Genomic DNA, 23,821 nt, shown 5'->3' on the forward strand with positions numbered 1-23,821 from the left:
CGCGCAGTCTGTGGGAAGTTGAACCCAGTGAATCCACGACGTGCCCCTCCTCCATCAGCTGATGACGGTCAACCCAAAGCTGGGCAGGAAGTGCATCTTGTGCCTGAAGCTAGTTGGAACATGAACGGGAGAAGCTCGTTTTCACGCAGCTTCTGGGATAACAAACTAAGCTTTTGACGGTAGGGAAACCGTTTCCGACACGACATATAAACGACGTTACAGACATTGCTAGTACTCGCACCGAAGAACTACCGTTTTTGTCTTGGTCGCAAAATATGAACGGCTGCTAATGTTAGCAGTCGCGTTAGCTTATTATTGAAGTTGTGTGTGTATACGTGTGTGTTGGTAACTCGCCGCACCTCGTATTTAAGAAGTTGTCACCTTGATAGCTGACAGTTGAAATAACCTTTCCCCCCCTAACATGTAGCAGAGCATAGTCAGCTAGTAGTTTAGCTATGTAGCAGGCAAACTCACGTATGTCAAGCTAAGCCCAGTGTCGTTAGGGGGGGTCTTCCCCCCATCATTTCGTACCAAACTTCATGAGAGATTCGTTCAGTTTAATGTAGCTTCGCTGATGTAATAATGTGCATTTCTGCACTAACGTGTTTAGTCTGTTTGTAAACTCATCCTACACGTAAACATGATGTTTAAAACTAGATATGTTTAACAGGACTTCATAAACACAGTTCGAAGAATTATTCGGCTTAAAAAGTAATGATAAAATATAAAAAAAAAAAAAACCCCAAAAAACAAGCTTAGTAAAATAAATGCTGGGTTGACGTATGGCTCTTGTGTGTTAATCTGAAAAAAATAATTTCTAATTATTATTAGTGTCTATAAGAACACCAGTGTTTTTAAATGTAAGCATTTGCTTCTTGCTAACTGTTAATAGTTGGTGTGAGTGACGAAGAAATTAAAGAGCTTTGTAATTTTATCATAGGCAGAAATTTAATTTCACTTTCTCTCTGCTACCATGTTTCTAGGAAATCCCCTGAAAAAACGCCAAAGTGAAACTTGTTTTCTCTTAACTTCTGTAGAAAAAGGGGGGGAAGAAACACAACAACGCATCCTGGGACATGGACAGTAGGAGAGGACGAGCGTGGGGGAAGCTTGTCAAAGTGGACTCCAGTGAAACTGTGATGCTGTTCAACAGTGAATGCACGGTTGGCAGAAAAAAAGGTGGTTAAGTTTGACTGTGTTTGGGAACGAGAAACGATTGGCATTAAATTCAATGCATTTTTTTTGTTTGTTTTGCTTTGTTTTTATCTCCTTTTGTTTTGAAACGCTTAATTTTCTGATGCCTATTAACAAATGACAGTCCTGTCAGGAGCGCAGACGTTGCTGTCAGTGTCTGGAGCTTTTGAAACCTCCCCCTTGAAAACACAAAGCTTTCTTTTAGTGAACCAAACTTAGACAGGCCCTTGTGATGAGAACAAAAGACATCCATCGAGAACATGCGTGCAGAATATTAAGTAGATTTTTTTTTTTGTTTGGGTTTTTACTAAAGAAAAGGTTAGGTCTATAATTCCCCCTGTGTCTGCTTTTGTTGTCGAGTGCTTTTTGGGGGTCTGCCTTTTTGCAATGCAAAACTGCTAGGTTTAATTAGTTTGCTTATGTCTGGGCAGTGAATGATTTAAAAATGTCACAGCAGCACAATTTCAGGTATAACATGCGATGTTTTTAAAGGCTTAAATTTGGCTAAAGATTAAAAACTCAATATAGATAGTATTGGATTAATGAAGCATTGTTATAGAATGTTTGGTGGAGGGGGATTTAAAAATATGTTTGTGCTGTAATGGTTTACAGGTGCCTTTTATAACCTATAATGTTCTCTCGAGATGGGCTTTTAAAAGCAGAAAAACTAGGAATTTCTATATTTTCATGATAGCAATTTTCATTTTTTTGTTTCCAGGATGTTATCTTTCCTTTCCAGCGAATAAACTTGTCTCAGGGGAGCACTGCAAGATTGTGAAAGATGAAAGCTCAGGGCTGGTGTGGCTTGAAGACATGAGGTACTCCAGGCTGAACTTTTGTACCACTCATATCATTTGCTTGTTTTCCCAGTGGGCCAAACTGAATATCATTATAAAAAATAATAAGCTCTCTGCTGCACCGTTGAGTAGAAATAAAACTCTTAGAAGAAGTTGGTTGAAAAGACACTGGGAGTTATCAGAAACGTGTACCACCAGGTTGAGAATGTCCTACTGAGATAGAGGGAAAAGAAAAAGGAGACGCATACACTTTAAAGCTCCTTTTCAGTCATTCACTTTTTTCCATTAATCTGAGAGCATCGTAACTTGCTAGCCTATTATGGATTTTGCGATTTTAAACAATATATTAAGCCACCTTCCTGTTTTATAGGAATACAAGCAGCTGGCAGCCAGCTGAATCGAGTCCCCTCGAGATGTGCTCATTAACAAAGACTCATTCAGACTGATGGCAACATGTAGGCATTTATAAATTAGACCGCAGTTGTTTGCAAACTTTTGACAGTCTGTCTGAGAGTGACTGCAGTCAGTACAAGTCAGACTGTGACTGTTTGCAGAAAGGTTGCCTTTTATCAGGTGACCTGTGTAATCGCCTTGGAATCAAAAACTGTTGTTTATTAGGAGGCAGTTTTGTCAAGATAAGAGTGTTGATTTTTCAGTTGAGCTGATTTAATGTAAGTTTGTTTGGATAGTGGCACATGAGATGACTGCTTGTTCTATTCTCAGAGATTTTTCAATTCATTTAATAAAGTGTTGATATACGGAGGCCTGTATTGATACAATATGACCACAATATCACTCTGCTGGATCAGTTTTTTTTCCCCCGCTGTAAAAAAATGCACATCTTCACTACCTGGTACAAAAATGGACAGTTCACACACTGAATATTTAAGTGGGACATGGTGAGCATTAGTTCGTATTTGTTCATAATGCCCCTTTGTAAAGCAGACGTATAAGCTAGGGCTGCTCTATTATGGCAAAAATGATAATCACGATTATTTTCACTGATATTGAGATCTCGATTATTTGACGATATTTAACAATAACAATGTATTGAATAATGACTTTAAAGATTGTCAAAAATATATATAAAATAGTGTGCAAATACTGATAACAGTGCAAATGTTTGCAATATAAGAAATCAATGAAAAATGTAAACATCTATGTTTAGTGAACTTTGCAGTGTTGCTCTGTGGTGCAGCTACGACACCGTAGCAAAGTTTACACACTATGTCTACTTGACCCACGTCTGACTCCGCCAACCCATAATGTTTCCACACCACTGAAGTTTTTTACCTCTCTTTTCAACCAACAGCAGTCACTCTCCTCTCCAAATAACTTCTGCTTAGCTTTCCGAGCTTCCCTCGGGTCCTCTTAATCAGCGGTCCCCAACCCCCGGGCCTCGGACCGGTACCGGTCCGTGAGTCGTTTGGTACCGGGCCGCGAGAGTTGAGGCTCAGGTGTGAAATGTATGGTTTTCAGGGTTTTCAGCGTTATTTTGTTATCGTTTTTATCGTTAACTCCGTTTTCCTGGGTCTTTTCACGTGTGTTATGAATAAATCTAATTTTTTTCGGTACCGGTACTAGTTTTATTTTGTTGTATTTATCCGCGACACCTTAAAGGCCGGTCCATGAAAATATTGTCGGGCATAAACCGGTCCGTGGCGCAAAAAAGGTTGGGGACCGCTGCTCTTAATTGTTGTGACACGTGTTCGAAACGCAGAGAGGTGCGCTCGATTTGTCACACGGAGCAGCGCGAGAGGAAAGCACGAGGGAGGGGCTAATAATCGGCTCAGTCATTTTTAATGATCGTTGAAAGCCCAGATCGTAATCGTGATTAAAATTCGATTAATTGAGCAGCCCTAGTATAAGCAGTATAGTTAAATATCATGTCTGTCTGTCCGTAGCACTAATGGCACAGTGATCAACATGTCCAAACTGGTCAAGAAACAAACTCACATGCTGCAGAATGGCGATGTCATCTACTTTGTGTACAGGAAAAGTGAACCTGAACAAAGTGAGTTTTGAATTTGTGAACTATAACAATGATATATTATTTTGTATGTGTGTATATGAAGACAAAAACGCGTACGCTGTGTGCTCTTGCCACCCTGTAGACATCGCCTATGTTTACCACTCCATCAAACTGGATCAAACCGCTTCACAACACAATTATGGTGAGTACCTGAGTAGTTCCCCACAGTTAATTTGTCAAAAGGAGCTAATTACACAAACCAGCCACAACACACAACATTAAAACCACCTGGCTAATGTTGTGAAGGTACCCCTTTGTGCTACCAAAACACACTCAGTTTCTGGGAGCCCTGCCTGTCCTTAAAGTGTCCTGTGGTGTCCAGAGCTGGTCGGTATCAGTGCTTGGTGGGTGGTACATGCCACTTAGTTACATGAATGCAATGGGCTACTGTTCACCAGCAGCATATTACACAAAAGCAACGCGATCAAAACGAGTCACTTCATCTGTCTGTGATTTTAATGTTGTGGCTGAACTCGGTAGATCTTTACTTCTGTTTGTTTTGTTAGTCATCTCCCACTCTGTACTCAGACTTCAGCCCACAGCCGTCCTCCTCCTCTTCCAGGTTCAGAGATGGCCCTCTCTGTAGAGCCTGTAATGCTCTCAAAGGCTCCTCGGGATGCAACTCAGGAGGAACCTCAACCCTCTACCTCTGCTTCACACTTCTGTATTGAGACTGCTTACTCTTCTGGTGCCATGGCAACCACAGGCTCTCCTGTGACTGGTGGGTTCTCTACTCACGCACTTTTAAAAGGTTGGTGTGCAAAAGGACAGCGGGGAGTATTCATAAGATTAAAAATCACTCTTTAAAGTCTTACATTATGTACATTTACCGTTTGGAGCTTCTCTAAATTACTTTACGTCTTCAAATAGAAAAAGAGTTAACAGCCACGTCTTTTGAATGAAATGATAAATGGGCCGCTTCTTATATAGCATGTTTCTACTCTACTTGAACACTTGAGCTCTTTATACAACATGCTTCATTCACACAAGCACTCCTTTGTATGTCCAAGTGCTTTCTAGCTAACATTGTGATGATCCAGGAGCAGCCTTCCCAAGGATATGCTCTGGCATGCAGACTTTAGCAGCCAGCGGTCGAACCACCAACCTTCCGATTAATAGATGACCTGCTCCAGGGCCAAACACAAAAAGCATTTTTTTCTGAAATATTACAATACCTAAATACAGATTTGACACAGCACTGAACACTGATAGCACCTGCGCTTTCTCGCCCACTCTTCTGTCAGACAGCAAGCTGACACACTCACTGCAGTGGGACACGTTGCCTCGCCTACTCATTCACTCACTGCGCTGTCTTCTTATTTTAATTTTCTCATTTGCTCCGGTTACTTGTTTGGATTTGGTGTTAAAAACAAGTGCAGAGTCTCTCTGAGCGGTTTTGGTGCATAAAGAAACTGATGGAACGCTGTTTCAAAATATTTCAGCTTTAAATCAAAGAACATTAAGATGAGAAACTCAAGTGTTGCAACTTCTGACAAAACAAAAAGCACCACATTCACATGTTTGTAGTTATCTTTTAATAAATAATAACCCCCCATGACCTCAGAAATGGTTTATCAGTGATATATAAGTATTGAAGTTGAAATTCTATTCTTTTTGCTTTGTATTTACTCCAAGTGAGATCAGTAAAGCTGGAGGACAGTCTTTGTGTTGGTGTTTCAGGAAATGTATCTAATTGATCTCACAGGATGGGTCATCAATTACAACATTTCTACACTGTAAAATATTAAAAGGGCTAATGTGAGGAATTTAGAATAAGACATCAGGCTGTTTACACATGACCAGTTAATTAGAAATTATAGGTGCACTTTATAAATTCCCCTAAACTGCAGTAAGTTACGAGATTTTCTCTCACTCAAACAGCTACAGTGAAAGCTTCTGCTACTGGAAGGAGGGACAGATAATTAAATGGAGATGAGCTGCTATACCTGCCTGAATCTGATATAATTTACCTTACCAACCAAACACAGGTGCAACAGATTCATAAAAAATGACGAATGCCATGTTCTCACATCATTTTCTAGTATTTTTATAACATCAGCCTTGTTCTTCTTTCCACTCGTCACAGTTTTCTACTTCTAACTGCTTTTTTTCATACTGAAGGCTCATACTGGTTTGTGGCTTTGAGCTGGAGATATTTTTACCTTTAGCCACTTTATTCTTGTTAGCGTGTTTTTAAATTTCCATGTTAATGAGGGAAGGTGATTTCAGCGTCTGATCAGGTTTGCTGTTAAGAATATTTTCATGCTTTACCAAACTTCATGTTTTCACATGTTAGCTTGTGGCTGCTGTGAGTGTGTGTTGAGCATCTGATATATGGGAGGGTGACCAGCCGGTTGGTCTGACTCAGAACACTGAAAATTGGTCAATCGGTGCATCTCTATTAGGAAAAATGGCAGCGTTTAATAAAAGTGTGTTTCAGATAAATCCCCGGTACACTCTGCATTTGAGGTATACAAAGCCCCTTGTGCCTGCTGCATGGACTAACTACAGGATCTTTAGATTGCTTTGGTGGGAATAGTGTTCTGTGGTCATGGCTCTCAGAAGTTTGTTGCAGGGAACTCCTTAGAAAGACAACAATACTATTTTCTCCAGATGAGACAAGTAAAATATGTGTTAATTGCTGAGCAGTAGAGATGCTATTTGGTGGCTTTCTGTACTTCTGAGCAGAGCAATGTGAGCAGTTTTCTCCTGCTTTTGTTCCACATGTAGCTTCAGCTCTTTGATGGAGAGAGTCCAATAAACGTGGACTAAAACTGGCATTCCCATTTTCCCAATTTCTCTAATTCCTCTGGAAGGCAGCCACCAAATAGGTTATAGTAATATAGTCCCTGTGTAGTTTGTTTTAGCTGTCTAAAGTCTGGTTGTTATTGCTTTAAAAAATTATAATATTGCAGGTGTTTAGTAAAATATAGTTGTAGAAATGAATATTGAGAATAATAATAATGTAATTGTTCTGACATAAATTGGTACCACCAGCTCATGTGTTTTGACAGTGTGACAGATGATTAACTGCTGTAGAGGAGCAGACAGTGAGCTGTGAGGACTCTGTGCTGCTTTTTGAAACTCTGATTACAGTTAGTGAGGGAAGAAGATGATTTACAGCTGATCAATACTGAACTTTACGCTAATTCAGCTTTATTGTTTGGCACGTGTCCAGCTGGTCATTATTGATTATATCTGGCCCGGTGTTTAACTGCCATTTCTGTCTGCTTTCATCTGCTTTGTGTATTGATTTGTTTCTCAATCTTGAAATCTTAGGTTCAGAGTACTCTGCTGGTACGGTGCCATTTTCTTTACAGTCACTCTCTGCAGTAAATAAACAAAGATGATTATGGTAAAAGAAGCTATCCTCAGCAGAGTTATGATACATGGTCAATAGAAGTCATTTCATCCATGTTTTGCCAGAACACAAAAGGCCAATGAGAATAATACCATGCTGAACCAATCACGTGGCTGGAATAGTTGGTCATATCAGGTTAGGCTAACAGATCAGCTCCATGGAAACACTTGTGTTACCTGCATACATCTTGTACACCCTCAGCTGTTTAACACCTGCTCATTATTCGGGACACACAACCATGTTAGCTGGTCACAGATTACCAAGTGACACTGTCTGCTCAATAGAACCTCACAATATGACTTTATTTTATTTTTTTAATTCAAACTAAGTAAATGTTCCTTATCTTACACCAGCTTAGACAGCTGGGCTGCTGGTACCTTGTGTTCACACTCAAAATAACTTACCTGATTTAAAATGAATAAACGTGATTTTAAAAAGAGAACAGTCTGAAAGTTTCACAAAAAGCCAGGTTGGTATCATTTGTTTCCAACAGGTTGGTAAGTAAGTGCTGTTTATTTTTTCAGCATGACACGTTTGTTGTAGGTTAGAGCACTTGGAGTTGATATGTGTTTTAACATAGAGCTGCAGTGCCGACCAGCGTGTCTGAAGTTTGATGGGATTAAAGACTCCTACAAACACATAAAGTTGCGCTCACCACCACTAAATGCACTTAACTGCAAATGTGATCTCGGCAACATTACAGAACAATGCTTACGTCAAAAATAAATGGATTTAGTAAACTGGACACTGGTGTCATACTTTGCTACCACATCAGGTTTCTGGTCAAGTAGCACAGCTGATCCATATACGAGCCTCACTGGCCACCTCGTTTATATAATACGGCTCTTGTGTTTCTCAGAATTTGTATTTGTTTATTTATGTATTATTTATTTGCTTGAACCACAGTTGACTGAATGTCTGGTAGTTTGCTTTTGTTTATCCTTGAAAGTTTGTGGGATTATTTAAAATACAGCTGTAAAACGGTCTACAGTATAATTTTCATGTTCCACTTGCACTAAAAAAATAAAGAGAGAGAGATGGATGGATAGTCATGTATTGGTTGATCCAATAAATTTAGACCAGACTAAACTTAATTGGAAAATGTTGTAATCTGTTATCTATTAAAAACAAGTAGTTTAGAGCATTGAAGTCATTATTTGACCCACAACTGTTGTTCTTTTGTCTCATTAGGCCAAGCTAACGATCCAACCACTACACAGGAGGAAGAAACAGAAAACCTGGAGCCAACAAGCAAGAGGAGGAAAACCGATGATGGTTAATGAATATGTTACTTTGAGATTAAACTAGATTCCCTTAACTTCTCTGATTTTGTCAGAGCCATCATGTTCCAAGCCACATTTCATTTTAATCTCACGCTTTGTGTGTGTTCTGATTTATAATGTGCACCTACTGTGTTTACAGATAAATCTTATGAATTAGGTGTGCCATGCAGCTCAAGGCCAGAAGTGGTTAGTTCCTCAAAACCACCAGTAGAAGGGACTAAGACAGATAAGATGGAGGAAAGCTTGACATGTGTTATCTGCCAGGACCTGCTACATGACTGTGTCAGGTGACCTGATTTATTTCTTTTTCCTTTCATGTTTAAGTTACAATAAAATTAAAAAAAAAGGTGTCTGCTTCTGCCCAACAGTATATGTGGCAAAAATAGTGTTTGTGCAATTCTAACAAGCTTGAAACAAAGCACACAGGGTGTTGACCTGTCGCTCGCTTTAGCCTCTTTTCTACTGGTACTTAACTAGACTACTCAATTTCAGTCGCTTTCCATTACAATTGAACAGTATCTCAGTGTGCATGAGATCGCTATAATTTCTGCCTTTAGGTAGAAACCAAGAACAATAACAGGTGGTCACATTTCCCTAAATGAAGCCATTGGATGGAGCTGTAAAACCCGCACGGTGCAAATTACCCTGTCTAGGTGTAGTGCAGCTATGGTAGTCGTTTACAGCGATATGAAAGTAGTTGCATGTAGATAGCAAGTAGCTATACTTTCTATTGGCGGTAGAAATAGTCCTTTATGTGCCTGGTCCAAGGTGTTTAGAGTGATGTGAGTGAGCAGTATGGTGGGAACCAAGTAGAAAGTCTCACCAGGGGTGCTTCCTCATTTACCTCACCTCCAGCAATGCTCATGGAGCAATGACTAGGATCATTATTAAATGGTAGAACCTGGTTAATCTCTTTGCAGCTTCCAGCTGTTTAGCAGCTTCCAGCTGTTGGGAATGTCTGATCCTATGCCAATAAAGGTGTGGGTTTGGTTTTTTCTTTTTTTCCTGTAGTTTGCAGCCTTGCATGCATGTCTTCTGTGCTGCCTGCTATTCTGGCTGGATGGAACGCTCTTCCCTTTGCCCCACCTGCCGCTGCCCTGTGGAGAGGATTCATAAAAACCACATTCTCAACAACCTGGTAGAGGCCTACCTCATCCAGCATCCAGGTGTGCACAGTGGACCCCCCTTTTTTTTAAGTCTTATTTTGCTCTTTGCCCTCAGCCACTGTAAACCTGCACAGATTTTTGTCTTTTTGTGTACCATTGATGAAACACGAGAGATCGGCGCACTTAACTTTACTTGATTTCCTTAATGAGCTCATTCTAAACAAACTGTCCCACAGAAAAGTGTCGCAGCGAGGACGACCTGAAAAGCATGGACAGCCGTAACAAGATAACTCAGGACATGTTGCAGCCAAAAGTTGAGCGCTCTTTCTCTGATGAAGAGGGCAGTTCAGATTACCTCTTTGAGCTCTCTGATAATGACAGTGACTCCTCAGATATCAGGTAATAAATCAGTAATAAACCTGACATGTAGTTTTGTTTCTTCTGTTGTTTCAAATCATATTTTTCTGTAAAATCATTTTAGATAGGTGTTGTAGCGAACAAAATCTTATTGTGATGGCTCCTTGTCTCCAGTCAGCCTCTGGTGATGTGCAGACAGTGTCCTGGCTACAGGAGTGATGTGAACCAGCTCCTCTTTGCTTCGAGCTCAAGCTACTGGTTCCCCGGTCTGCCAAGTCTACAGCCTATGCCTCCACCTCCCAACCCAGTTAGCGAGGAGGCGGCTGCAAAGGCCTCAGCAGAGATGCCCTCAACATCCTCGGATAATAATAATGAGTGTAAGTTAGAGGAAAAATCAAAGATTTTAGGAAATGTAATAAAATAACTGCTATTGCTCAGCTATAGATGCCGTCGTGTCACCACTGTGTCTGTTTTTCTGTAAATAGTGGCATAAATAGTAGGGGTGCAACGATATTCGTATCGATATTGAACCGTTCGATACAGTGCTTTCGGTTCGGTACGCATATGTATCGAACAATACAACATTTGTAATTTATTTTATCAACTTTCCTTCTGACGATGCTGTCTGTGTGGAGCGCTCAGTGACTCTGCGTTCGACTACTCCGCCTAGGCTGCACTGTCGAGCGCAGATCCACTGAGCGCTCCACACAGACAGCATAGTCAGAAGGAAGAGCGCAGGGCAAGCTAGCAAGACAGAAGTTAAGCTCTCCTTGCAACATGGACCTCCCCCACCCTCATTCAGATCTGGCATTTGGAATTATTTTGGTTTTCATGTGACGTATGACCCTGAAGGTAAGCGCGTCATGGACTAAAGTAAAACAGTATGTTGGATGTGCCATGCAATGCTCAATTACATTGGTGGGAACTAGTGTGTTAGCGCAGTTAGCTCGTTAACGTGTTGGCCGTCTAGCCCCAAGCACGGGGCGATTGGCGGTAGCTCGTTAACGGAGATTTGCTGTGTTGTGGCGTTAAGGTCATTTCAACGAGATTAACCTGAAAGCACTAGTGGGAACACAACGAATATGACTGCACATTTACGCCGACATCATCCTAGTGCAAAGACAAAAACAACAAGCATGCTACTAACTTTAGCCGAGTCACTTAGACAGCTGTTAGCACATGATTCTCCTTATGCTGCTGAGAATATAGCCCAGAAGAAGCGGATAGTATAGCTTTTATTTTGGAAAGAGACATTTCTCTGTAATAAACTCTCTTTTCCAAAGATGAGTGATTCCTCAATCAGATACAGGGCTCGCAATATCGCTAGCCTGACGTCCTGGAGCTAGCGATTTTTACTTGTGTCAAGCCAGCCTCCAATTCGAGACTTGCAGTCAAGCCAGCCTCCAGTTGATTTTACGTTCCCTGTGTATTCAAAGTATTACGGGAATGGATGTGGAAACCGGATTTCAAAATAAAAGCCAACTTCGAGTGAATTAACAGATATGTTAAGAACATAATAACATATAATTTAGGCTTTTTTTTTTTTTTAGAAACTCTAATGTTACATCTACATGACACAGCCTTGTACCCTAATTGTGCCCTGTCACTATCAAGGCCATCTTATTTTGGATTTCAAAGTAAAAGCCCTGTGAATCTTCATTTTTGAACTACTCTTTCAATGAATTCATAATGCTCTTAAAAGCAAAAGTCGTATTTCCAAATACTATTTGAACTTTGTATCAACACTTTCCAACCGCAGTCTTTTTCACAGTAATACCATATCAAATAAATTCTTTCTGATTTTGCTTTTCATAGTAATGGCCCTTTGAAATTGCCGATATTTGACTTAATCTCCTAACGATTCAAAATGCTCTAAAATGAAAAATTCTTGTTTCCACAGGGTAATTCCACTTTAGATCAACAGTATACAACCCCGCAGTGATACCATATCAATATCAAGTCATTCTGATTTTGCTTTCAAAAATAAAAGCCTTTTCAAATTGTCCATAATTGACCTACCTTTCAGTGATTTCAAAATGCTCTAAAATGGAAAATTCCTGTTTCCACAGGGTAATTCCACTTTAGATCAACAGTATACAACCTCACGATGTTACCATATCAATATCAAGACATTCTGATTTTGCTTTCAAAAATAAAAGCCCTTTCAAATTGTCCATAATTGACCTAACTTTCAGTGATTTCAAAATGCTCTAAAATGAAAAATTCCTGTTTCCACAGGGTAATTCCACCTTAGATCAACAGTATACAACCCCACGGTGATACCATATCAATATCAAGTCATTCTGATTTTGCTTTCAAAAATAAAAGCCCTTTCAAATTGTCCACAATTGACCTAACTTTCAGTGATTTCAAAATGCTCTAAAATGGAAAATTCCTGTTTCCACAGGATAATTCCACCTTAGATCAACAGTATACAACCCCACAGTGACACCATATCAATATCAAGTCATTCTGATTATGCCTTCCAAAATAAAAGACTTTTCAAATTGTCCATAATTGACCGAACTTTCAGTGATTTCAAAATGCTCTTAAATAGAATTTTGCTGTTTCCACAGGGTAATTCCACTTTAGATCAACAGTATACAACCTCACAGTGATACCATATCAATATCAAGTCATTCTGATTTTGCTTTTCATAGTAATGGCCCTTTGAAATTGCCGATATTTGACTTAATCTTCTAACGATTCAAAATGCTCTAAAATGAAAAATTCTTGTTTCCACAGGGTAATTCCACCTTAGATCAACAGTATACAACCTCACAGTGATACCATATCAATATCAAGTCATTCTGATTATGCCTTCCAAAATAAAAGACTTTTCAAATTGCCAAGATACGACCTACTCTTTTAAAGATTTCAAAATGCTCTAAAAGTGAAAATTGCTGTTTCCACAGGATAATTTCACTTTAGGTCAACAGTATACAACCTCACGATGTTACCATATCAATTTCAAGTAATTCTGATTATGCCTTCCAAAATAATGGCCTGTTGAAAATGCCCATAATTTACCTAACTTTCAGTGATTTCGGAATGCTCTAAAATGGAAATTTTCTGTTTCCACAGAATAATTTCACTTTAAATCAACAGTATACAACCCCACAGAGATACGATGTTAAGATCAAGTCACTCTGATTTTGCCTTCCAAAATAAAAGTATTTTCAAATTGCCCGTAGACGACCTACTCGTTTAACGATTTCAAAATGCTCTTAAATTGAAAGATGCTGTTTCCACAGGATAATTCCACTTTAGATCAACAGTATCCAACCCGACAGTAAAACCATGTAAATTTTATGTTGGTCTGATTTCGCCTTTCAAATTAATGGCCCGTCGAATTTGTCCATATGTGATATACTCTTTCAATTATTTCAGAATGTTTTAAAAATGAAAATTGCTGTTTCAACACATATTGGGTTTTCATTTTGAAAAGCAAAATCAGACTCAATTGATTATGACAGAATTGAATCATAAAGATGATGTAAAAGGAAGCTGAAATTGCCACTAGGTTGTAATTGATAGTACGTTTATATTTTAAGTCTGTGGAAAGATGTCATTCTAAATAAAGAAATTACAAAACAGCTTGCAAACCAACCATGACATCTTTCGAAATCAGACCAACATGAAATTTACATGGTTTTACTGTCGGGTTGGATACTGTTGATCTAAAGTGGAATTATCCTGTGGAAACAGCATCTTTCAATTTAAGAGCATTTTGAAATCGTTAAACGAGTAGGTCGTCTATGGGCAATTTGAAAATACTTTTATTTTGGAAGGCAAAATCAGAGTGACTTGATCTTAACATTGTATCTCTGTGGGGTTGTATACTGTTGATTTAAAGTGAAATTATTCTGTGGAAACAGAAAATTTCCTTTTTAGAGCATTCCGAAATCACTGAAAGTTAGGTAAGTTATTGGCATTTTCAACAGGCCATTATTTTGGAAGGCAAAATCAGAATGACTTGAAATTGAAGTAGTACCATGGTGTGGATGTACACTTTTGATCTAACATGGATTCATCCTGTGGAAAGAGCAAGTTTCATTTTTAGAGCGTTCTGAATTCTTTAAAAGAGTAGGTCGTATATCGGCAATTTGAAAAGTCTTTTATTTTGGAAGGCAACATCAGACTGATTTGATATTGATATGGTATCACTGTGGGGTTGGATACTATTGATCTAAAGTGGAATTATGCTGTGGAAACAGCAATTTTCCATCTTAGAGCATTTTGAATTCGCTCCAAGAGTAAGTCATATATGGGCAAATTGAAAAAGCTTTTATTTTGAAAAGCAAAATCAGACTGACTTGAAATTGACATGGTAACATCGTGAGGTTGTATACTGTTGATTTAAAGTGAAATTATTCTGTGGAAACAGAAAATTTCCTTTTTAGAGCATTCCGAAATCACTGAAAGTTAGGTAAATTATGGGCATTTTCAACAGGCCATTATTTTGGAAGGCATAATCAGAATGACTTGATATTGATATGGTAACATCGTGAGGTTGTATACTGTTGACCTAAAGTGAAATTATCCTGTGGAAACAGCAATTTTCACTTTTAGAGCATTTTGAAATCTTTAAAAGAGTAGGTCGTATCTTGGCAATTTGAAAAGTCTTTTATTTTGGAAGGCATAATCAGAATGACTTGATATTGATATGGTATCACTGTGAGGTTGTATACTGTTGATCTAAAGTGGAATTACCCTGTGGAAACAGCAAAATTCTATTTAAGAGCATTTTGAAATCACTGAAAGTTAGGTCAATTATGGACAATTTGAAAAGTCTTTTATTTTGGAAGGCATAATCAGAATGACTTGATATTGATATGGTGTCACTGTGGGGTTGTATACTGTAAATACAGAGTGGAATTATCCTGTGGAAACAGGAATTTTCCATTTTAGAGCATTTTGAAATCACTGAAAGTTAGGTCAATTGTGGACAATTTGAAAGGGCTTTTATTTTTGAAAGCAAAATCAGAATAACTTGATATTGATATGGTATCACTGTGGGGTTGTATACTGTTGATCTAAAGTGGAATTACCCTGTGGAAACAGGAATTTTCCATTTTAGAGCATTTTGAAATAACTGAAAGGTAGGTCAATTATGGACAATTTGAAAAGGCTTTAATTTTTGAAAGCAAAATCAGAATGACTTGATATTGATATGGTATCACTGTGAGGTTGTATACTGTTGATCTAAAGTGGAATTACCCTGTGGAAACAAGAATTTTTCATTTTAGAGCATTTTGAATCGTTAGAAGATTAAGTCAAATATCGGCAATTTCAAAGGGCCATTACTATGAAAAGCAAAATCAGAATGACTTGATATTGATATGGTATCACTGTGAGGTTGTATACTGTTGATCTAAAGTGGAATTACCCTGTGGAAACAGCAAAATTCTATTTAAGAGCATTTTGAAATCACTGAAAGTTAGGTCAATTATGGACAATTTGAAAAGTCTTTTATTTTGGAAGGCATAATCAGAATGACTTGATATTGATATGGTGTCACTGTGGGGTTGTATACTGTTGATCTAAGGTGGAATTATCCTGTGGAAACAGGAATTTTCCATTTTACAGCATTTTGAAATCACTGAAAGTTACGTCAATTATGGACAATTTGAAAAGGCTTTTAATTTGGAAGGCATAATCAGAATGACTTGATATTGATATGGTGTCACTGTGGGGTTGTATACTGTTGATCTAAGGTGGAATTACCCTGTGGAAACAAGAATTTTTCATTTTAGAGCATTTTGAAATCACTGAAAGTTAGGTCAATTATGGACAATTTGAAAAGGCTTTTATTTTTGAAAGCAAAATCAGAATGACTTGATATTGATATGGTATCACTGTGAGGTTGTATACTGTTGATCTAAAGTGGAATTACCCTGTGGAAACAGCAAAATTCTATTTAAGAGCATTTTGAAATCACTGAAAGTTAGGTCAATTATGGACAATTTGAAAGGGCTTTTATTTTTGAAAGCAAAATCAGAATGTCTTGATATTGATATGGTAACATCGTGAGGTTGTATACTGTTGATCTAAAGTGGAATTACCCTGTGGAAACAGGAATTTTCCATTTTAGAGCATTTTGAAATCACTGAAAGGTAGGTCAAGTATGGACAATTTGAAAAGGCTTTAATTTTTGAAAGCAAAATCAGAATGACTTGATATTGATATGGTATCACTGTGAGGTTGTATACTGTTGATCTAAAGTGGAATTACCCTGTGGAAACAGCAAAATTCTATTTAAGAGCATTTTGAAATCACTGAAAGTTAGGTCAATTATGGACAATTTGAAAGGGCTTTTATTTTTGAAAGCAAAATCAGAATGTCTTGATATTGATATGGTAACATCGTGAGGTTGTATACTGTTGATCTAAAGTGGAATTACCCTGTGGAAACAGGAATTTTCCATTTTAGAGCATTTTGAAATCACTGAAAGGTAGGTCAAGTATGGACAATTTGAAAAGGCTTTAATTTTTGAAAGCAAAATCAGAATGACTTGATATTGATATGGTATCACTGTGAGGTTGTATACTGTTGATCTAAAGTGGAATTACCCTGTGGAAACAAGAATTTTTCATTTTAGAGCATTTTGAATCGTTAGGAGATTAAGTCAAATATCGGCAATTTCAAAGGGCCATTACTATGAAAAGCAAAATCAGAAAGAATTTATTTGATATGGTATTACTGTGAAAAAGACTGCGGTTGGAAAGTGTTGATACAAAGTTCAAATAGTATTTGGAAATACGACTTTTGCTTTTAAGAGCATTATGAATTCATTGAAAGAGTAGTTCAAAAATGAAGATTCACAGGGCTTTTACTTTGAAATCCAAAATAAGATGGCCTTGACAGGGCACAATTAGGGTACAAGGCTGTGTCATGTAGATGTAACATTAGAGTTTCTAAAAAAAAAAAAAAAGCCTAAATTATATGTTATTATGTTCTTAACATATCTGTTAATTCACTCGAAGTTGGCTTTTATTTTGAAATCTGGTTTCCACATCCATTCCCGTAATACTTTGAAAACACAGGGAACGTAAAATCAACTGGAGGCTGGCTTGACTGCAAGTCTCGAATTGGAGGCTGGCTTGACACCAGTCGATTTTTTCAGTCGGGCTACCAAAATCTATCTCTGCCCTGCCCGTCGGGCTATTGTAGGAAGAAAAATATATGTCAATGCTTTTGCATTCTTTCAGAAATGTAGCTGGGTAATTATGTCATTGGCATCGGTGAGCCACTGTCAATATGTGACATATTGAAATCGCGTTTGAATTTGCGCTTGTTTTTTTGCTTTCACTTTGCAATCTCGCGAACTGTGTATAGAGAGCGACAGCACTGATCTGTGAGTGATGATAATTTGTGCACCAATTCCTCTGACATCGTCTTATTAATCGTTAGCTTACTATGCAAACATGACAAGTGAAATCTCCCGCAGCAAGCTTAAACATGTGAGAGGTTGATCGCGCAGAGAATCGCTGAGCTTATGTGAGTGCGTCTGTAAAAGCAGCAGGATATATATTTTAGTTCTGCTGAGCCAAATAAGACAGGTCAGGGTGAAGAAGTGACAGCCAAAGAAAAGCTTACCACAAAACGGAGAAGTTATGACAAATCAGACTATAAGGCAAAAAGAAAGTGCAGCCTTATGGTTTCATGGACAAAAGAATTTCTGTGGCTGCAATATGACGAGCTAAATAACCAGGGCTGCACATAAGTGGTCCGCAGGTGCGCATTCGCTGTCAAAATAAAAAACACGCACAAGGGTTAGGATTAAATTTAAAAACTGTACTTTTGAGTTAAAATATATATTTATAATTTTAATAAATGACAAATTAAAAAGGCATGAACATTTTTTTGTATCGAAAAAATATCGAACCGTGACACCAAAGTATCGAACCGAACCGAACCGTGAATTTTGTGTATCGTTGCACCCCTAATAAATAGGCGTCTTTGTGGTTGGCACTCTAACACCAAACGCGTTAAACAAGAATGATTGTGTGGTCAGACAGTGCATGTTAAAGCCCCCTTTAGCACAACAGCAACATTTCTCCTGATTTGCTAACACATCTTTGCATCTTGGCTCTTGTCCAACACTTCTTTCCTGCCTGCAGCTCCTCAGGAGTACCGCTGCCCCCCTCAGGGCTGCCATCTCATATGCACCTGCTGCCTCCAGCCAATGCCAGACAGACGGGCCGAGCTCGGCAACCAGCAGGTTATTGCTCAACAATGTGAGTGGCATCAACACCTGTTAGTCCGTCTGCTGAAATGTAACGTCTGCGTTGACTGAATATGATTGACTACGATTTGACTGTCACTCAGAAATTTGCATGCAACTATAGTGAAATGCAAAGAGATCATGTCAGATAATACAAGACTGTAAGCCGGTGCACAGTGGACTGTGTAAGGCTGCTCTGTTTATGTAGCCTTGTGGTATGTATTCTATATAGAATCGACTGATGGATAAATTCCAAATTTGTGAGTCATATCATATCTATAAATAGATTTTTTTGCACCTTAGATGGATGATTTGTGGTGTTTTGGCAGGTGTGCTGTGCCAACGACCTTTCTGTCATATGTACTGGGGTTGCCAGAGGATCGGTTGTCAGGGCTGTCTGGCTCGATTCTGTGGTATGTATCTGTTTGAGCGAAATAGCTCCAGGATATCCTGTGTTCACTGTAAACCTTCACCCTTGTGGGATTTGTTTTGGCCTCTAATTGAAAGGACTGAATCCTGAATAGTGCCCAAATCCAATATTTGTATTTTTCTTTTTTCCTATTATATGAACTATGTTTACAAAAATCCTAAACACTAGACGTAGCATTATTTTATGGTGAATACAGTGTATGATCTAACACTCTGAAAATGTATTATTATTATTATTAGAGGCATTAAACTATAACTGGTATGTTTTTCAATAATAAGAGTTCATTAAGTACAGTACTGTAGCAGCTAAACAGTTGAGATAAAGCACTACTCCTAAAGAGCTTTACACAATACTGTAAAAACACAGTATTTGCAGCAGATGAACAGTATCTGAAATTCATTACCTTAAGAAAAACAGCACTCATTCCCATTCAAAGCCTTTTTGTTGTCAACTGTTGTCTTTTTAACACATTTAAAAAAACTCTCCAAAAACTGTTTGTTGTTTTTACTCTGAAATTAAAATTTGAAATGGTCTGAGAACTGTGAATCAGCTAATTCATTAGTGTTATTATTATGTTGACAATTAAAATCCACTTTGCATTTTTTCAGACCTCAACCTGACTGACAAAAGCCTGGATGGTGCGCTGAACAACAATAACTACGAATCAGAGGTCCTCCGGGTAAGATGGACTTGTATCCATTGTTTTATGAGTCAGTATTTTCGTTGACCACTTATTTCCAGTGCAATAGTTAATGCAGTGGTGTAAAGCACCAAATAAATGCAGTCATCTTACAACCTGTGACCTGTATGTCAGCATGTACTCTTTCCATCCTTCCACCAGAACTACTTATCCTCCAGGGGGCAGTCTTGGAAAGATCTGCTGAAGGACTCTTTGCAGGGTTTACAGCAAGGAAACTACCTTCTGACAGGTGAGTCCACTGAAAGTGAGTGCTGCAGATGCACTGTACACAGTGCTGTTTAGAATCAGAGCAATAACACTCGATCTTCTCTCAGATTGTCGTATCTCTGCAAACGCCATCCTGTGTTTCTGCTGTGGCCTGCGAGCCTTCAAGGAGCTGGCCTACAAATACAGACAGAACATCCCTTCATCTGAATTGCCAGGTCAGAAAATCCTACTAAATAATTTGTGACAAAAGTTCAAGTGCTCCTTTTTTTTTTTTTTTTTTAAACTTTTTTTTAAATATATCTAAACCTTTGCTGTACTAACCTCATTAAATATTCTGTCTTCAGCTACTGTAACGTCTCGTCCAGACTGTTACTGGGGACGTAACTGCCGCACGCAGGTGAAGGCGCATCATGCAGCGTAAGTCAGTGAAACTGAAGTTGCTGACACTATGTAATGTAATGCCATTTAGATTTTTTCTTGCTGTCAGTAGATCTAATTAAAAAAAGCTGCTGACCAGCAAGAAGTGCAAGCCCGTCATTGTTGTCATCATTATAATGCCAAGGAGCCCAACTGCACACAGCAACCCAAAGCAAATGCACTGTAACACTAATATGTGCCCCGCTTTTCTATTTGATATGATATGCATGCATAATGATAATTGTATATTGGACGTCAAATGGATAACGTTATGCAAATTGAGTTTGTTTGCCGTTTCAGATCAGCTTCTATGCATTTATACGCTTATTTTGAATAGTTACAGCTTGGTTAGGTACTAATACTCTAATGCCAAGTACTTATTTATTTTAGTAATAAATATATGGAAGCACAATGCATTCACTTGACAAAATAGTGTCCCATTTGCCTAAAATAACAAGATAATTATCCCAGAAACTCAGATTAATGACCCCAGCTCTAGTGCAGTTGGAAACGCTGGGAGATGGTGGCATCTTTGAGTGATCCTGATGGTGTTGTCACAGGCTGTCTAGCAGACGTAGCAGTGTTTCTCAATATGGCGTTAAGATGTATAACGGTGCGTTACACTCGATTAAAACATTAGAGCTCCAAGACACCGTGGTGTTTTTCACTCCTCTTGCCACTAGGTGGAGTCCTTGTATAAACTGCCATATAATTCTTCATGTTTTAAAGATCTGTGCCAGCTTGTTTTAGTTCCTCTCACCTCATTTGACATTTGCCTTTACAAGCAAATCTTACACCACTTTTCCCCCCTCTTTATTTTAATTTCAGGAAATTCAACCACATCTGTGAGCAGACGCGTTTCAAGAGCTGAAGCAGCAGCGTGGCTCGTCTTCCCTCAGCCGTGTCAAATTGACATAACTGAACATCTCGTACATTCGAGGAGGCACAATCACTTTTTGCATCCATTGTTGCTAACCGCTTTATGCAATAATCCCAGTCAGATATTACAATCAAGTCTCTATGTACAGCAGTGGCAAGGGTGTCTCTTCAGTAACACTATGCACATTCATATAGAATTAATTGCAGAGTTCAGAAATGTGTGACGCTGCTTCTCGGAGTGAAGACCTTAATAGATAATTTACACAATGCTGCCATTTAAATTCTCATCTGTTTTTCTTACATTATCTGCCATAAGCGGGTAATCAGCTATTATTTGCCTGAGCAGTTCATTTATTTGTAAGGTGAAGTAATTAGGTTCTCCCTAATAAATCTGTCCTCCAGCATGTGCAACAAAAAAATAATGCGAATAAGGCAATCTGTATGGATTAGAGCCATACATGCTTACAAGCGCTTTCTATGTACCCCCTTAGCCTGGGTAAGTTGAGGCTTAATAGCCCTTATGTGTATTGATGTTCATTAGCTCTCTTACTCGGTGTAGAATCCAGAGCTTCCTGCAACATGATGCTGATGAAAATATGTTGATGTCATTAGGGGGAAACAATGATGAGTAGTGTTAAGTAACAGAAATTGTATCATGTTTATTGGGCCAAGAGAACCAAAACTGCTGAATTTAAACAATATTATTAAATGTAAATGCACAACCTCCAAGGGTCTTTTTCACAAGGGCATTAGTCTGTTCCCAGGCAAAGGTGAAAAGCCATGTATAAGCAGCTTTCACATAATGGTGTAGATTTGTAATCCCATGTGATATCTGTGTAGGACTTTGTCTGTGGGTAGGGGATCATTGAGTTGTAACACTGCCAGAGGGCCTGGAGGCCTCTGTTGTGTGCTTTTGCTCTGGATAATCATCTCCAAAGTGATTAAAGTATAGTAGGAGGAGCGCCTGGCGAGAGATGCGTGGGAAGGGCTAATCTGTGATGAAATGCACGGTTGCGTAGAACAGAGGGAAAAATAGATTGCACTCCAAGCAGCTAGTAATAGTTAAATCTTTAGTAGCATGGAGGTTTGACATACTGCTCCTGCAGCATGTAGTTACTGAACAGTTGTGCCAATACAAACACAACAGTGCATTCTGTTGTAAAGTTGTCATTTGCAGTGATTGCAGCTACGTGTTATTAAGGCTTACCTTAGTTGACTTTGTTGGATTTTGTCCAGTTTTTCTCTGGTTCTTTCCTCAGGTACAGAAAGCTGCTGGTTTTTGTTTCATTTGCAGTATAACCATGTTTGGTGGTTCAAAATTCTGTTAAGTCCTATTGAATCCAGTGACCATTTGTTCATCATCACCCAAGTGTCAGAAACGCATGCAAACATGCACAGAGAACTTTTGATGTCTACTGTAAAGGTTGACAAATCAGCCTCTTATGGCCTTATTTAGTGTGGCCAGATTTAAGCGTGCACACTCATAGGGGCCTTATATTTAAATACAAGGATGAAGGAGTAGTCTGTTAGTTGACTTTTACCTAGAGTCACTGTAGAAAGTGCTGGAGGATGATGTAGAAGCTGTTAAAGCAGGTGTTAGCTGTCATCCAGTACATTTTGTGTGAGTTCACTGGTGGTATTGTTTTTCTACATTTATGTAGTATTTTAGTTGACTTGAAGAGAAAACAAAAACGTACTGAGTCTAAAAAAAAATCTTAGTGTTTATTTTTTACTGCTAAGAATCTTTGCACATATTGTCGGCTCATTTTTATTTTGCTGGGTTATATCGAGCATCATGGGAAAACTGTCTGTATCCAGTGTATGGGATATAAGTAAGGCTCATAAACTCTGATGAGTAATCATGAAAACTTCCATTCCAGACTGAGATGTGAAGGAGAAATGCAGTAGCCAAGAAAAAAATCTCTTTGATAATTTGAACCAGTTGCTCGAGTGTGGTTTATTAAGATTAACATTTTCTGCGGTTAATGTGGATGAAACGTGTCGTTTGGGAATCATCAGGTTTTCATTAGCGTACTGATAGAAAAATTGAATTGTGAATGGGGTGTTTCCCTGGCCTCTGCCTGAGCTCCTGATTTGAATTTGTTACGTTAGTGGTTTAGGTGTTTCTTGTCCTTTCTTTTACCCCCTCGGTTATGGTGCATCTACGTTAGCATTCCTCAGCAGCTCAGGCCCTCAGCACAAGCCCGGTCGATCCCCTGATAGAGTGGCTGAGTTTTAATTATTCCCTACAGGAGATCTGGGGACCCTAAGCCAACAACAGTCCCAAGCCGCTCCAATCAGGAATTAGTATTAGAGGACTTTGGAGAAGTGCTTTGCATTCTCCTTTGAATGGTGTGTGTTTGGGGGGAATGATTGTTATGTTGTATACTAAGGCAAATATTTACTCACTTTGTGTGCAAAAGTCTGGACCAAGCTGCTCAGCAGTATGGAAGAGGCAGGTTTCATTCTACCTCAGCACAGCTCCCAGGAAAGTGGGAACAAACAGGCATCTGTCACAGTAACATCAGCTAAGAGCTGCACATCTGTCGGTGCGAGAGATGAACGAATTTTCGGATGCCTAAAAACTATTTGCAATGCACTATTTGAACAATTAGTCTGGACTATAATCAACTGCTAGTGTGAGCAGCACTTGGCACATGCAGAAAGTGTTTGGTTTTCATTATGAGAAGTCTCTTCACACTGTTGTATTCTACAATTGTCTTTGAAAAATGCGTATGGATCTGATTTTGCTGTTAATCTTTACCATTAAAAAAAATGATACCTGAAAGAAAAACTGACTTGCTTTTGTTAACTTTGAGTTTCTGTAACCT

General features: G+C 38.6%; 1 protein-coding gene across 4 annotated transcripts; it reads left to right on the top strand.

Annotated features, from left to right (window-relative positions):
• chfr (checkpoint with forkhead and ring finger domains, E3 ubiquitin protein ligase) lies at positions 1 to 23,784 on the top strand. Of its 4 annotated transcripts, none has more exons than XM_082553731.1 (18): positions 1 to 179; positions 984 to 1,179; positions 1,913 to 2,012; positions 3,896 to 4,005; positions 4,106 to 4,165; positions 4,586 to 4,774; positions 8,576 to 8,659; positions 8,807 to 8,954; positions 9,679 to 9,833; positions 10,010 to 10,172; positions 10,305 to 10,507; positions 18,254 to 18,370; positions 18,687 to 18,770; positions 19,396 to 19,466; positions 19,629 to 19,716; positions 19,802 to 19,909; positions 20,039 to 20,111; positions 20,940 to 23,784. In XM_082553731.1, exons 2-18 carry the CDS (start codon positions 1,077 to 1,079, stop codon positions 20,980 to 20,982), a joined length of 1,899 nt encoding a protein of 632 aa, XP_082409857.1. In that variant the 5' UTR covers positions 1 to 179; positions 984 to 1,076; the 3' UTR covers positions 20,983 to 23,784. The 4 variants fall into 4 exon arrangements, with proteins under 4 accessions (XP_082409857.1, XP_082409858.1, XP_082409859.1 ...); XM_082553732.1 differs by having other exon boundaries at positions 1,038 to 1,179; XM_082553733.1 differs by having other exon boundaries at positions 2 to 179; positions 4,586 to 4,744.
• Positions 23,785 to 23,821: the final 37 nt, after the last annotated feature.

This window comes from Aulonocara stuartgranti, assembly GCF_965226115.1.
Source record: "Aulonocara stuartgranti genome assembly, chromosome: 12".
Taxonomy (NCBI): Eukaryota; Metazoa; Chordata; class Actinopteri; order Cichliformes; family Cichlidae; genus Aulonocara; species Aulonocara stuartgranti.